The sequence below is a fragment of the Patella vulgata genome, chromosome 3, assembly GCF_932274485.2.
Source record: "Patella vulgata chromosome 3, xgPatVulg1.2, whole genome shotgun sequence".
Taxonomy (NCBI): Eukaryota; Metazoa; Mollusca; class Gastropoda; family Patellidae; genus Patella; species Patella vulgata.
This window is the reverse complement of record NC_065881.2, coordinates 46,177,338-46,194,775: the sequence shown is the minus strand read 5'-3', so window position 1 is coordinate 46,194,775 and position 17,438 is coordinate 46,177,338. Positions and strand designations below refer to the sequence as shown.

General features: G+C 33.9%; 2 protein-coding genes across 2 annotated transcripts in view; one reads left to right on the top strand and one right to left on the bottom strand.

The window, feature by feature from the left end:
• The first annotated feature begins 5,000 nt into the window (after positions 1-5,000).
• On the top strand, positions 5,001-16,036 carry LOC126814584 (formin-F). The gene is made up of 18 exons (XM_050539832.2): positions 5,001-5,136; positions 5,765-5,857; positions 6,175-6,307; positions 6,626-6,743; positions 7,688-7,742; positions 7,874-7,974; positions 8,231-8,297; positions 8,889-9,041; positions 9,918-9,964; positions 10,140-10,722; positions 10,828-10,948; positions 11,355-11,520; positions 12,119-12,296; positions 12,780-12,935; positions 13,115-13,277; positions 13,825-13,922; positions 14,328-14,411; positions 14,761-16,036. The coding sequence occupies exons 1-18, from the start codon at positions 5,056-5,058 to the stop codon at positions 14,863-14,865; spliced, it is 2,502 nt and encodes an 833-aa protein (XP_050395789.1). The 5' UTR covers positions 5,001-5,055; the 3' UTR covers positions 14,866-16,036.
• LOC126814605 (regulator of microtubule dynamics protein 1) overlaps positions 16,029-17,438 on the bottom strand; it is a 24,506-nt gene continuing 23,096 nt past the window's right edge. Inside the window, exon 9 of the mRNA XM_050539875.1 lies at positions 16,029-17,432. Coding sequence (XP_050395832.1) covers positions 17,382-17,432 — 51 coding nt within the window. The 3' untranslated portion in view covers positions 16,029-17,381. The remainder of the gene's footprint in view (positions 17,433-17,438) is intronic.

The window sequence follows — 17,438 nt, the reverse complement described above, 5'->3', positions numbered from 1 at the left end:
GTAAACTATTTAAACTCGCCTTTGAGTTTAATGTTGTACTATAACAGGAGAGAAGTTACATCACTGAAAGTGGCAAGTTTGTGTAAACTGACGTTTTGAATAGTATGCGATGGGGTTATATTTTTATATTACGTGTACGTTACTGAAATTCACTATTCAAACCAAGGATCTGATCCATTTCATGGTCTATTATTTCCCCATAAAAAAATATAAAAGAGGTCTATAGTTCTGTGTCAATAGACCGACCCTGTTCTCACTGGTGACAAGGAACGTGTTTCGGTGCCCACTCCTATATTATAGTTTTGTGTCGCTCTCGCATTGGTCATACGTATTTAACTTTTTTCTGTGTCTTGAATCGAGCAACTCAACCATAACATCTATTCTGTTAAGTTTTCTTGAAATTAAACACATTTTGATAAAGTGCCAGTATACTAAGGATATAAGATCTACTTACTACTCTTGCCAGTCCTTAAATCGTATGTTCTCCCAACCGGAGCTATATGACAGTGTTCAACTTATTAAAATAGAAAAATTTTGATTCGAAATTTTAATTGAATATATTTTTGGCACCCGTTTCAAACTGTTTTGTAAAAGAAAACAATATTCTCTCCATCGTCATAGTGAAGCCCGAAACTATACTTGGTCGAAGGCCAGATTTGACATACAACTAGTCAACTATGATATAACTTTCCATAAAACATAGACAATAAAGCAAATCTTGGCACCGATTTCACGATTTTTCTTCTTATTATTGAACTAAATATTACTTATGTTCTTTTTATTGGTAAAGATTTAATATAATAAATAATGACATACCCAACGACAATTATATTACTTCCCTGGTGACTGCAATATAGGTTTCTAATCTTTAAATATATGACCACAGTAGGTATAAATCATAGTATTTCGGTGTTAACTATATAATTAGGTAATAGTTATCAGACGATAACGAATGTAAAATTAGTTTCCTCTTGTTTACAAGCCAGACACTGTTGTGAACACGCCAATTTTCATCAAGTTCAAAATTACTCAGGTAAGACATGTATTTCTATAGAGAGAAAGCATTTGACGAGATTCCCATATTTAGTCATTTGAAGGAGATTCTTCCCGTTGTCATTTGGTATATATAGTCTACCACGGCCGAACACTTAATGGCTTTTAAATTTTTAAAGGCAAAGTCTAAAAGTTGGTTTTCAGATGGAATTTATCGAAATATAATCAAATATTTCTTAAAGTTTTCATATTTGTGATGTTTTTGTCGCCCTTCTTTCGAAGAAAGCAGGGGAATATTCTGATTGGTCTGTCTCTTATGTCCGATACACTTTTTGGGGGACACAATAACTCTATTTACAACTCGGCTGGAATTTTAAACTTGATGCAGATGTTCATTAGGGTAATGAGTTTGATGATGAACATTCTCTGCATTAGTCGGTATTTAGGGACAGAATAACTCTGCTTCTAATTGAAGTGTAATATTCGAATCAGATGTTCATTAGGCGAATATCTTGACTAAGTATATATGTACGCAGAGTGTTTTCTTGGGATTTGAAGCTAAGCAGTTGTCCGTCTGTCTGCCTATCGTTTTGAGACCTAATAATTGAGGTAGAATATTTAAACCGTGTGTACATGCAAATGTATTCAAAGAGTACGGTGATGACATTTTTCTATTAGGGCTAACCTGAACTAAGAAATGTGACTGGCCAATTCTTAAGAGCATAAAAAGTCTTGTAATGATCATTAAGAATGATTTTTACTTTAATTAGTCAGAATCCAAGTTTTCATGCAAAGTCTGCATCGACCGCTTCGCGACTATTTTTGTGATGATCAGAATCGAGAATCTATGTATGTTGACGTGGTTTGTCTGGATTCAAAACGTTAACAAAATAATTTGCTGTACACTGAAACAAAGTTAGAAATATCTGGACGAAGTGTGTAAATTAAGGATTTAATGCACAGACACACTGCCATACTTCTAATATCAATTTAACCATGTTGGACAATGAAAATATTTGGCTCGTCTTATTGAATTCATAGAAATATTAAACACGACTAACTATAAAATTGGCATTTCGATCGGTTATTGTGTGACCTTGGCAAGGATTATTCTTCCGGATTCCTTTGAACTCTATGTGCCAACATTTGACAGCTGGGCTATTTCCAAGGGAGATAACTACAAACATACCCATATGGAAGCAGACCACCATTAATTTCCCCATTGACTTCAATGTTAATTCTGGCCTCTTTGCCCACCTCCAACTTTTCCCCAAATTTTCGTTGGGCTGAATGTTTTTCAATACAGACAGAGGAACAAATGGTGATGTCTTTGTACTAAAATTTGTATGAGGTTGACCACCAAAATTTTGAGATACACAAACTTGAAGAAGCATACTAAAAACATGTAACTAGTTGCCGTACATATCGCCGTAGCCAATCTGATAACCCCGTTATCCTTCCGCCTCAAAATCATGAATATTTACCAAAACCTGACATAAAATGTTAATTCAAACCCTCTTCGTCCATTCTAGACCAAAAACATCAACAAAAATGGGCATGCAAAAGGGGAGAAGAGAGAGAGAGAGAGAGAGAGAGAGAATTGCTATAAATTTAATTTAATGGTGATCTGCCTCCTTATTCGCGTAGGAGTTCGTGAGTTTATTTGAAGGGGGGGGGGCTGAAGTAAATCCACAGGGTTAGAAATGCGACACATACAATCAATAAACGCAACGCTTTAGGTCACTAGGAACCTAGTGATGCCAGTTTCCATTAATATTGACTTAATTTTGAGAATTATTTCAGAAAAAAAGATAAATGTATACTACTTCACTGTGTATGACTACTTCCATTTTGATTGTCATTATATTATCATTTAATAAGCTATAGATATATATTGGAATTCTTACATAAGAATAAATAATTAATTTAGTATAGGCCACACTTTGTGTTCAAAATTGTCTGTGCAAATAATCACACCCTCGTGTTAATTTTCGTCTTAGTTAACCGTACTATAAATAAAGTTACTGAGCTGTTCGTCGCCGATGAAATTCTAAAACTTGATTTTTGATGCAATTAGGGTGCTACGACATCCCAGTGAGTATGGCGATGACACACTATTGAAGGGGGTCTGGTTTTGATCATAGCGTTGGACGGGGCCATTAGAAGGGATTGGACAAAAACCCGAGGTCTATTGTATACGACTAGCAACACGTTAATTCCCATGACCGTTGGACATCGAAATAATTGTATGCCACAGCGCCGTTATCCTGGCAAAATTTCCTATTGCAGAACAAGACGTTAAAATTCATATCATTTCTTACAAACTTCTGTTCACCAAAGATCAAAAGTCGAGCGGTTTCACTCGGTACCTTATTGTTTTAGTTGGAATAAAATCGACCTTAGTCATGATAGTTTTGCGAGTAAAAGGCCAACATATTTATTGTACAAAACACGTTACTAAACGATCCTAACTAGGCGTTGACAAGAAAAATATGTACTTAAATATAAAATACAGCAGAGTGTTTTATAAAGACAGCGAAAACAAAATGAGCCAACACGATAAATCAGTTGTCGACTTATGAAATAGGTGCCTTTCGAGTCTCGTGCACATGCACCGCATAAAGCCATATGATTCAATGAACACAAACTATTTGAAATGGAATTAAAACTATAGACCGCTGTCTGGGCAAATTTCTCCGTAGCAACGCAGTAGTGACGATAGAAAAACTAACCGTGTGTTATTCTCAGAATATTGTGTTGTTCGGGTGTTAAAACTCATTCCTTTCTTTAGCTATGTGAACGCCTCAAATGAAAAGTGAGAAGTAGGTCTTTCAAACAACAGAGATCTAAAAGAAGCTCGAAATCTGACATTGAGCAAATTTGTAGTTACCGTTATTTAACAGTATATTTTTATATTTTCAAATTACCTCTGTGTATTACTTAAATACTCCCACAAGTACGATCTAATCAATCATATTTTACCCACCGTGAACTGCTAATGATAATATTAATTAGTCCAGATGACACGCAACCATGCAGAAAAAAGAATTTGACATACTGAAAATCATCACTAAAATATAAATCTATATTACATTCTTATGTTTACATCCCACACAATAAAAAGATCAGTGTGTAATTTTACATTCAAATTTGATGTATCATACTGCTATTATATCTTAAAATAAACTTCATCTTACGATTTTGACATATTAATAGTAACAGAATGTAAAACAGAATGGCTTTTAACGTACAGAGGGTAAGGTAAGGAAATGCGTCTAGTCGATCGGATAGGACGAAAAACCGAGATCTACCCGTGTACATGTTAACGTGCACATTTAAAGAACCCATAACAGTTGGAATTTCTCATAGCATACTGCATTGTTTATGACCATCTTCATTTGCTCGTTTGGTACAGAAAAGTAAGGCATAGGACATAGTCAGGGAATGGAATATATCACTCGAATTTCCATATATGGGTGATAAATAAAATCGCTTATTCAATTTCGTAAATTTCGAAGCATTTTTACCAATGAAATGAGGTAACGGGGTAATGAAGTGGAGCTCCTTTGCTATATCGACTTATTTTGATAAATTTGAAATATGTAAGTATTTGAAATCCAGCCTTTATAATTATATGTCATTCAGTCGACCTACAATAATATTTATACGTATATACCTAGTCTATGTATGCTATTATTAAGTACCATATCCCAGAAGAAAGAATTTCAGCTTCTAGCTATACAAATTAAAACAGATCACATGCTTGATTCGAACGAACTGAAAACTCTATTGTTCCAAAATCGAGCTGTGATCTAAAGATTTTCTATATTATCAACTTAATCGAGTTAAGATGCGAATAAACACCCCTTCGTGTATAACAATCCCCACAAAACACGATAAATGTTAAGTTTGTTGACCTACCACTATAAATATTTTATTTTACAGTGTATGTATATATAGGTACTTGTTTATCATAAGTTAATTACCCTAGTTAAAAAAATATCAAAACTAAGAAAGATTGTCCTATATCGTCAACCACAGTTATAGAGTTATACGGATAAAATGTCTTCACATTCGCCACTGATAGAAAAAGTCCACAATTTTGGAATTTACATGAAAAAGAGTAAAAGAGCTATATTTCAGGTAAGTAATTTAACATAATGTAATCAGACGTGGTGATCAGCAATGAATTAAATCTGTTTAATTTCAATTTGTAGCCCACCACTTCAAGTTCATCATTGCAGCGTTATATACCCGAAAGGAATTTAACAGTAATTGTCCTTTTCATTTAGTCAACTACCAATTGCAGAACAAATATAAAGAAAGCATTTTTTATCTCCCGCAACAGCAAAGTTTACCACATTACTTATCTTAAACTATTTGCCATTGCATGTTATTGATGTATCAGTCCGGGTTTTCGGGGTAGGGAAGCCGGTGATAAGGTACGGGAGTCGGTAATACGGTACGGAAGTCGCTGTGGGGACTAGTTGGTGTCCAGTTATCTTTCAAGGAATACTTCTTTAAATTGTTATAATTGTGCATACAATTCTTATGGCCAGGGCCCGGTTTCTCGAAATCTTAACTAAAGATAAAATCAAAATTTTAGTAGGTGCTAAGCACTGAAATCAATCTAATATTATCCAATCAAATTACTAGAATTTGGATTTTATCTTAGTTAAAATTTAGTGAAACAGGCCCAAGTTCCATTTAAACAACAGCATAACTTTAATGATGATACATTTATATAATTGCTATTCTTATCGTTGGCCAGCTTGATTTTCCTGGAAAGTCTTTCTACATCATACAACGTGGTCACATAAAGAAAAACTATGGTTTTGATAAACTGCAGCATTATGATTCTGAAGTAAGTATAGCATATCGGATGTCGTTAAAACATTCATATGTAAAAATTCTTAAATGTTTGAATAGGTTAATATTCATATTCATACAGACTTATTTTTCATTTCAAATCATTGGTACCTGTATAATATGTCACTTTTAGTGTCGGACTCATTTATTGTTCAATTGCATCCACTGTACATAATGCCAAACTTGAACATTAACATATTTTTACCTTGACTGTGTATACGCCATGTATAAAATTCAGATTATTATAAATTCACCATCAATACAAGATGAGCCAAGTCGAAAACAAACCAATATTTATTGTATATATTTCAGGAAGGGTCTCATCTAGTGTTAAGGTTTGTAGATGGGGAGATTGAGTTTGACACAGATAATTCAGAAGAAAAATATACAATATGTCGCCTGCTTTCTTTAATTACAGATGGTACATCAGCGGAATATGCAAATAGTAAGTTGTCCCTACAAATGATAATTTTCCACTTTTTTGACATTGTCAAACTAATTTCTTTCTTTAAAATGGGGTCAAAGCCTTGACCTTTCGATCTCACATGGCAATATGTAATTTGCCTAACCTCATGGGTTTCCCCAACTGCTAAAGTCCCAGGTGAACAAGCGAATTATATAAATAAAGATACACACTGAAATGGCCTACTTTTTGTTGAGTATATACGTCAAAACCTCAAACACATGACTCGTCTGCCTTTAAACAGATCTGTTTAAAAAAAGTTAAAGAATTGTCTGTATATTATTTGTGGGTATTTTACAGCAGCATCAGATAGTAGCAGTCTATCTCTATTACCACCAGTTAAAATCAGACAAGAAAGAATACTTAAAGATGGTCTGCTGGAGAAAAAGGGAAATACAACCATAACTACATGGAATAAGTATGGACCATCTGCTTCTCTTCTCTCTTGGTCCAAAAAGATATGATGATACTAGTCTTTACCCTAACCTGGATGGTGTGTGGTTGGACTCGCTTTTCCATTTAGTCCAGTTTCTTAAGCATGGGACTCGTTTGAAACCACAGCGGTTCACTATCTGTTTGATTCCAGGTTTTCATGTGGTACCTGTTTCATCAATCTGATTAAAATACAGATCTATATTTCGTTTCGTGTTTTTTTTTTTTAAATATACTTTCGATGGCCTACCCTACAGGAAGATCTGACCAGTTGTACTGAGAGGTCGCCGTAACAGACCGTTTCATTGACTAATTCCTCACATCAACTAAAACGCCTATTATATAACAACTCTTTCAGATCATTGTAGTGTTGTGAAGACAAGTAAAACGAAATTTTAAACTATAAAAAACGAAACGAAATAGGATCTATTTTTAATCAGATTGCTGTTTCATACAACTACAGAGAATTAATTGTAGATAATTCTTTGCTGGGAAGATTTCCTACCACATCTTTCTGTTTATTATTTACACCTTTGATTTTGTTTCGTAAATATTTATATGTTGTTATCATTTTAAAATTACTATTAATATTAAACTTACTTGGTGCTGTATTGTAAATTATGTAGACGTACCATTTTATTCACAAATCTATCTATATAATATGTAAAGGTCGCTCAATTTCTTACCAAAAGAAGGGAAACTAGCACCCCTTTCATTGGCAAAAAGCTCAAATTTGTTTTAGGATTTTAACTCCCAGCCAATGAAAAGTCTGCATTCTTATCATATTTTAATTTAAGATTTTGGGAATAAAACAACTGGTTAATCTACGACACTGGCACTATTTGGCCTCACAGGATTACGAATGTTTATATATATTCATCGATCTTTATCATGAATGCACGTAATTATTGTTTTTTTATATATTTATAGACGAAGAGTTAAGGTATCACCAGGCGAATTTTCTTACTTCAAGCCAGGAGAAGATGTAAGCGTATTCTTAAGTTTATTTTGCGTAGACAATGATAAAATCATCATTACCCTGTATGTGCATAGTTATCATCATCGATAATCTTAAACTAACAGTCCCATTATAAATACCTTTTGTTTTATTTGCAGTTGGCATTAAATATTGTTCAGATTTGGGATGGTATTTGTCAAATAAAAAGAATAGCTTCCAGTGGTTTTTCACTGACTATACGGGATGAACGAACATATAGGTAATTTTATTTATGAACAGAACTGTTTTAAAATGCATCATTACCATGTAAGGATAATAATATTTTTAAATTATAAAAATGAAGATAGTATAGAAAGTTCTACTGAGGTCGCTTCTACGCCATTAAAGCAACAATGTTATGACATAAATATTGCTATGATATCACTATTACTGTTAGGTCATCAGGTCAGGTTGAATCAAAAAGGTTTACTGCATGCGTCAATTTCAAACACAGATTATTTGAATTGTATTTTTAGTTTTCGATGTATTGGAGATCCTAAACAACGGCTGACAGCTGAAGATGACAGGGAAGAATGGGTTAAGGTAAAGACTTTCCAATTTTAATCCATCATAACTGCTTAACAATACCGAAACGTTCTTTCATTTCAATCGGTTTGCATGTGAACCAATATTAATCTATATTTATATATTTCATTTGTGTTATTATGTTTACCAAATTTCAATGCCAGTGGGCTATTAGTTGCCTCCCTAAACTCTGGCCAGTTTTGACCTAAACTCTGGCCAGTTTTGACCCCAACTCTGGCCAGTTTTGACCCCATGTACATGTTGTGATTTGTGTCACGCACAAGGTATAGTATGTTTACTCTTTACGGGGGTGGGGGACGATTTCTCGTATCATTAACGAGGAGGTCTTTTCTACATAAGCCCGGATAGAGTAGAAAAGTGGGACGTAAACCCGATTTCATTTCCGGATCAAATGATGCCAAATGCTGCTGGCCCAGTCAGTCAGAGAGGTGTCAAGTTCACGTAGTTAACCAATTTGAATCCATCTTAACATTCAACCGGATTGAATTTAAATATCATTTATATCAGTGTAAACCGCTTGGACTGCATTGTCTAATTCATTTTAACTTCAGTGGTTGGATTGTGAAATTATGTTTGTCCCTTCTACAGGTTCTCGAGAAGGCTATTAAGACTCGTAGAAATACATTGGTGTATTTAGATAATAATATTGGTAGAAATGCCAGTATTAAATCTAAACCAGATAACATCTATGAAATGGCCACGGCAGTTATTGGGAATAAGGAAGATACATCAGCTACACAGGTTAGATAATACTGTATGTATTTCCTTTAATAAAAAGTTACTCTCTGGCCAAGAGTTACACCCGGTCAAGAAAAATAAAGACCTAACCAAGGTGGTTGTGCAGGCTTACTATAAATGGATGTGTACATATAGATTATTCGTGAGGAAAATAATGGACACGAAAGCTTTACCACACCACCATTGGGCTTGAAACTTCCAGTGGTGTATTGGTGTAATAAACTCACCCCTTTACGCAAACCCACCCAAACACACACCTACATGTACCTACCTACCTCAGGTTTGTTCTAGGATAAAGCACGAGACTGAGGTTATGCTGGGGAAAGAAAGACTGAAGAAAATAACCCGAGAAAAAGAAAAACCGAGGTCGCGAGGCCGAGGTTTTTCTGTCGAGGGTTTTTTTTTGTGTGAAATCTTTCTTCCCCAGTTTATCTTGCTTATAAACCGTCTATGTTTACATGTACGCAAGATGAGAATATCCCAGAATTCCCGTAAGAAAAAACCTTATATCATGTTTTCTTATGGGGAAAAAATCTACTCTTGAACAATAACCCGTTACAGGTTTAAAGAAAAACTTTTAGAAGAATAACCCCAAATTTCCCAGTATATATCCAAAGCCGCCCCCGACTTTCAGACCGCAAGTTATTACAGGCATACAATATACCCCAAAGATCAAAGAGATTTACCGTTACAGGTTTATAAGTGAAAATAATCTCCTATTGACTAACATCATGCTATATAATACAGTTTTGTTTAGGGGTATTTAACCCCAAATCAGTTTTCGGCGATCTATACTCTTCACTCCCCTCTTTGACTTTAACTTAGTTTTAAAATTTCTATAACTTATTTATTCGTATGATTTAATTTCATTGTTTTCAGTTTGCCTCAGACGTTAACCAACAGCAGGTCAACCAGTTTCAACCACGGTATCAACATTTTTCATAATCATAACCCAATTTAAAAGGTTAAATACATGAATAACATACTCTAAACATTTGAATTATCAGCGTGGTGTTAAGGCGTGAAAATACATTTCTTGAAGAATGTAAAAATGAAATAGAGTTACGAATTTGTTCCATTGTAACTTTTGTTTTATTGTAGAGCACAAGAAATAACAGCTCATCTAAGTGTTAGTGTTAGCTATGTTGGCACATCAGATCCTACTTCTGATAGAACTCAACAGCAAGCGAATCAATCTTCCCCTGACCCAATCAGATCAGGAAAAGTACCCATAATGGCCACATCTACAACAATACCAATACCAGTTACATCTAGTGAATCATCTCGCTCTCCACAGACATGCCCTTCTGAAGCTAATATTTATTCAACTGCAGAACCCATTCTAACAACTAAGTCATCCAATGCTATATTCGAATCACCTGAAGGCAATGTTTCGTCTGCTAGAGCGATGTTTGAAGATAAAATAAAAGTGTTAGCCGATGCGGATGGAACTGATACGAAAACTAAAAGAAGGAGCGGGTCACCCCAGGAACCGAAACAAGACAGACCACAAAGTAACGGAGTACCACCACCGGCGACACTCACAGGAAGACCTGCACCGCCACCACCACCACCACCTGCCCCAGCTCCTCTACTAAAAGTGAAGAAAGCTGGCGTGAAGCTTACAACACTTCCGTCCGTTAAATTAAAACCTGCGCACTGGACTAAAATCTCAAATAATGTGGTAAGTTCAATGCGGATTTAAGTGATGGTGCTTATGGTTAATATTATATATTTTCAAAAAAGAATGTCGTTGATATGTGAACTATTTACTTTTTTTAAATTGAAGGTTTCTGGCTCCATCTGGAAGACCATGCATGACGTAACTAAGAATCTTGATCTTTCTTTGTTGGAAGAACAGTTTGCTATGAAAGAAAAAGAGACCAGTAATGGTAAAGAACCCAAAGAAGGTACAAACAGCGCAGGATTTTGTATAAATGCTATACCCTAAATGATCAGTCTTTTTTAACATCCCGTCATCAGGCCAATTTCAATTAACTAAGGTCACCAAAGGATGCAAAATATATTACCACCAATTCTAAAGGGCAATAGCCAAAATAAAACCTAGAAAAGGATCGATTCAAATATGTGTAAGATAATGTTGGAGCTGCAAACAGTTCAGAATGAAAGAGCTAACGGGTCAAGAAAAAGGGTGGGCGGGGTCGGTCTGTTATTTTACGATGCGATAGAACATTTTCATAAACCGGGAATAGTGATAATACGACCTCAATTAGTACGTGGACAATGGCAATCTTCTCTAAATGTTTTATTTCTATTATTTATTATTATCTACTATTGATCAGGTTTATATTTCAGGGGGTAGAAAATCGAAAGAGTTGCTTCTTGACCCTAAACGTGCTCACATCCTGGGTATCATTGTGAATGGTATGAAAATAACTGGCAATGACAACATGTTGGAACTTTTATCTACAATGACCGAAACGGCAACTTTTCCAGCAGAAACTTTATCGACTATACGTAGGTGGGTGTATTCTTTATTATTTTCTTTTTATGGTTCATTGAATAAGAATAGTACAAGTAAGGAAATTTGTTTTACCAATTGAACTTTGCCCATGTTTTCAAAATCGTAATGTACCGACTATTAAAAATGCATAATGCAAGAGCTAAATCTGCCTAATGCGGATCTATCGGTTGGTTGCAAATGTTATGTAAAAATTACAGTTAAATCCAACGGATTTAAACAAGATTGCCAGTTAATAACTTAATTTAAAATTGGATAATTGAGACTTGGTTTATTATTGTAACAACAGTAGCAGTGCCATTTAAAAGACCATAACTCAGCTCAGAATGAAGTAATTTGCCTGAAATTTTCAACATATTCCCTTTTCTGTATCTATTATAACGAGAATTGTCAGCTCTTTATCTAAATCTTGTTAATGCATCTTTGAAAAAGAAAATTGCTAAAATATCTTTGAAATATTTCTTTGTAAAGCTTTATTCCTGGCTACTATTAAGAAAAGAGGTTGTTGGTGTCCTTGCACTTATACCGTAGTTATGGTTAGAACATTAAAGCTTATAAAACAGTATATGTCATCAATATTACTTATTTCTAAATCCAGTTGTCAACCAACCGACGATGATAAAGAGATGTACAAAGCTTATAAAGGACCTGTAGAAAAGTTATTACCAGTTGATAAATTCATGAAGAATCTTTGTGAAATTCCTTACATTGGACTACGATTAGAACTTACACAAACCATCTGGGAGTTCCCTAGAACATACGAAGCTGTACAAGAGGTAATTTATGGGAACGTGGTGAAGGAACGGACAAAGCCCACATGGTTAGGCAGGCAATCCACCCTACTCCTTCTCGCAAACCGTGATTCCTTGTCATGAACAAGTATTGCCAGATTGGATCTCGAAACCAGACCTTGTGATTTAATTCGGCCAGCCCTGTCTCCATGCTTTTGATGAGTAAGCCAGAAGAACCATTTTTATGTCATCCGTTGCCTTCAATTCAATAGTAATGGTCTTTCGGTAAAATGAGTAATAATAAAACAAAACCAAGTACGAACAATCCAAACCATTAGATAAAATTCGAAGTCCTAAAAAAATGGTATAGGCAAAATAATGTATTCGGCAATGCTTTCTTTTTTCAAAACAAACGTTAGCTCACGTGGCTATTTAAATGGTTTCTTCGTGTTTCAAGATAATAATTTTGAAGAAAAAATATAAATGTCTACCAGTTTATCCGTTTTTTTCAATATTTTATAATGCCAGGAAGTAGAAGATATATGGATTGCGTGTGATGAATTAGTTGGCTGTAGTAAGTTGGTTAAAATACTGGAATATATTCTGGCTATTGGTAACCTTCTGAATTCTAAATGGTCCTCCGGATATGGTGTTCAGGGTTTTGAAATAACTTCTATTGATAAGGTATACATGTTTGTTTTTAATCCATGATCAAAATGATCAGATAGCGGTATTTTCAATATTACGTTTTCGGGTCTTTTACAGCTTGTAGTTTTCACACTGAAAAAGGCTTTGGATAACTATCATGAATACAAACACAAACATCAACGAAACAAAACTATTATTTTGGATGTCTTTTTAAGATTTTAGAAGTAAAAGGAAGAGACCCTCATCTGACAGTTTTGAGTTATTTGGTAAATACGCTGCGTGCTCAAGATCAAGATTTGTTAGATTGGACATCGACTTTAAAACACGTATCATGTTCTGCTGAATACTCAGTTAAAGCTATAGGTGCTGAAATAGAAGGTAAGTTAATCAGTCCCGGCGCATGGACGTACAGGAGGTATATCATAAAATATACCCCTTTCTTCTTGGTCCATCTAATGGCTATTTTAATGCTTGGCATCCCGATAAAGAGGTCTTGTGTTTTATTGTTTTTTCCGGGCCTTCAATTTATATTTCTCTTGCCCGTCCAACATACAATTTTATTGATACACAATTACTGAGTTTGATACTAAGCGACGTTTCGACGAGGATACTCTCGTCTTTATCAAGCAAATGATGAGAGTATCCCCGTCGAAACATTGCTTAGTATCAAACTCATATTGTGTATCCATAAAATTGTATCTTGTGTTAATATTGTTCAATTACTAAATGCCAATCAAAGAACAATCAAATATGTCAAGGTTCGGTGATGACTGGGTGGGTAGTAATGACTTTGTTGTAATATGCAGCGTATCATTTTGTGCAGAATTTAAAATTTAATATCATTTTCATAAAAAAAAATCAAATAATTTAATTATCCGATTCTTTTGTCCGTTTTTTTTTTGTAAAATTGTACGTTTGATTTAAGTTCTGAAGAATGATTTGCAAAAAGTAAAGAAAAACATGAAAGTTCTGAAACCTTTGATGACGTCAAATCAAGATAAACAGTTCCAGTCGGATGTACAGGTAGATATCCCATAGTGCCTCACGACTTCTACCCTCAGTTATACTTCATATGGGAGCCACGATGGTTCAGTTAGCAAGGCATTAGCTCACAACCCAGAGGGCCCAGGGCATGCACAAAAATCCTTGACAGAGTAGGCGGAAACACCGCTGTCCAGGAAAATTCCCTCTCCGTTAGCTCGGTTGGTGCAGAATAGTAGGATGTTAAACCTCATTTCATTTCATTGTACTTCATCGATTTGTGACTAGGAAATCCTGTATAATTCATATTGAATAAAATCACTGAGCTAAAAGTCTACAAAATTGCAATGTTTCGTAAACACCATTGTCCATGTAAACATCGTTGTCTCTCTTTACCAACTCGAACTGGCAATATATCAAATTGTAATGTTTGTGTTTCTTTGACAGAATTTTGTTACCGAGCATGAGAAGGGCCTGAATAAATTAGACACCAAGGCAACTCAACTTATTAATAAATATAATAGAACACTGGTAAGTCGAATTGCACATAACTAATTTCGGAAAGGTTAATGAGAATATTATTTTAGTATTTATTTTCACTTTAGATGATGGTAAGTCTAATTCCACATAACTAATTCCGGAAAGGTAAATTAGAATATTATTTTAGTATTTATAGATGCATGTATACATTATTATTGTATTGCATATCCAATATGCTGCATAATTCTTCTGGTAATAAGTCTGCAGATTCCTTTTATATAAATTATTATCTGAATTATTAATATAAGGTTACTTTGCTTGTTTTGTATACTATTCTTTATGCCTTTAAATGATACAATAATTTCGATACTGTTTAAACCAATTATCTGAATTATTTCAGGAAATGTTTGGTGAGAATTCGGATCGTCCATCAGATGTTTTCTTCTCTAGTATAAGTCGCTTTATGGAGAAATTCGAACAAGCCAGGGCCAAACGTCTCAAATAAGACAGAACATCAAGATATCTTGAATCTTATAAATTATAGTAGCATAATCTATTCTTTGCCATTGTATATAGTGTATTATAATACAATATTACTTTATCCATAATCATATAACATTATTAGACGCATCCTCCCCAACGATTTGTAATTTCCCCAGCCAAATTAACATAAATTGACGTTGTTTGATAATAAAGACTAGAGAAGCCTAGTCGAAACGTCGCGCTGTAATTTGAGTAATAAATAAAATGAAATGGGGTTTAACGTCGTACTGTTCTGCTGCGACTGGTGCTCAGTAATAAGCTGTAATTGTATTCCATAGAACTCTGACCTGTATATTCGATTTCTATCAAAATTTTCCATTAAACATGCATTATGCAAGAGCTAAATCTGCCTATTGCAGGTCTTTCTTTTGGCCTGAAATGTTATATAAACTATTAATTAGACTATAATTAACGTATCCAGAACATAATCAACTCTCGATGTCAGCGCTATCCTGCGATAATTGTTGGATTATGATCCGATTTGCTGCATAGCTTTCCTTCTCGATTTAACGATTAAATGATAATCGAGACTATGATTTTTGTCGTACCGACTTTAGTAATGATGACCGAGGCTAGGCGGAAATTTCAATCGCTTAGTTCTCGGTTCATAGTGGATGAATTTGACTGAAATTTTCAACAAATTGCCTTTACATTATCTAGTTTTTAACTATTATAGTGAGAACTGCCAACTCGTTATCTAATCTCCCATAATGTATCTTTAATATCTCCATTAATACCACGTGAGAATCTAAAAATGAAACTAGATGTAAATAAACTATACATAATATATTCTATAATGTATTAATTGCACTGATTTGAGACACATTCTATTGATAATTCTGTAGATGATATCATGGGCAATAATGTAGCTAAATTCGCTATGAAGGTTGGAATGACCAAATGTCATGAATCAAGCACCAAAGGTGCTAATTTGTACAGGGGGGGTTCAGGTGTATGCTTCCTGCACTTACTATTATGTACAACTTGAGTTAAGTAAAATACATGTATTACCAGGCACTTGTCACAGTGTGAATCCCCCATATGTATTAAAGCTATACACCAGATATATACACATACACCAATGTAACACCTTTTTGGATACAGTACAGTAAAACAAAACCTAAAGAAATTTCAAAATAAATTTATTGAAAGATAAATAAATTACAAATATCAATCTAACAATAACAAACTGTGTGAATGTGCCATTAGAATTTTTTACATGGTTGTGATTTTCAGTGCAGGTAGATACTTGATGTCAATTTAACAAGCACAATGCATTATATATTTTTTGATCCTATTTATTTAATAAATAATCATAATTTGTTTCCGTTTAAACACAAACAATATGAACAATTGTTAAAAAAACACAACATAATTTAATAAATTTATAATATTTAATTCATTTTTACATACATAATATTATGAAGTACCAGTATCCACAGTAAACAGTATTACTATACAAATGTTTTCATAACCATACATAATACTTTAGACTTATAACCTTTTCTTGAGTTCCTTAAAATATTTGACATTAAATTAAAGATTATCACTTAAATATATATTTATTTATCTTTCTAACATGAAATGAATTTTATTAAAAGGTATGATTTGTTCTAACCCCTGGAGTTTATCAAAAGATATATTATTTATGTACATATATCAATACTTTAGGTTTTAAAAGTTATTCTGTTATATTGGTATACATTATACTTGGCAAGTTTGCTTTTGTAGAAAAATAATAAAATAATCAAACATTCATGGATTTATTGTATAATAAATGATGGCATAAACAAATTTCCATTTTCAGTCTTTCCCCATGTAGAATAGTGTAAATAAGTTTAATTTATTAGGTTACTGAAGCAAAATACCTGGCTGGAGTCATTTTGCTCAACTTAAGAATTATTCAAACTCAATCTAGGCCTTAAAATTAATAAAGGTGACCCATATATTGAAAAGAGTGGATGTAGTAGTATGTCGAAAGGAAAATATTTCTACTTTCAAAACTGAAACCCCACCTGTATTAAATTACTTTATTATAAGTAACATATTTCTCAGCACTAAAGCAGAGTTTAATGCCCATTCAACACTAACCAGGTGATTCTGGAACAAGTATATTGTAATATTTCCTTCAAAAATCTGCTTCCAGGGTTTTTAGCGGGCAACCCTCTTCCTTGTCACAAATGAGCCTGGAATCAAAAACACTTGTTGCACACACTAGGCTACTGCCTTCCCACCCCATTTAATTACAGTAAATACATTTCAACTGTTTTGGAGTTAAGAGTAGAAGGAGTCACAATATTATTTACACAACTCCATAAAGTTGAGTAAATAAAGCTTGTTGAGTGTATTCATTCATTATTAACAATAATAGAAACACCTCTTGGATTATAATGTCCTACAACACATTACTTATATAAGGCACATTATACCCTGCTAATAATTATCATATAATATAATAAATTAACACCGTGATAAATTTCAACTGTCTCCGCCTAAATTCTTTAATAATTCTATAGCCACTTTATGTGCCTGAAA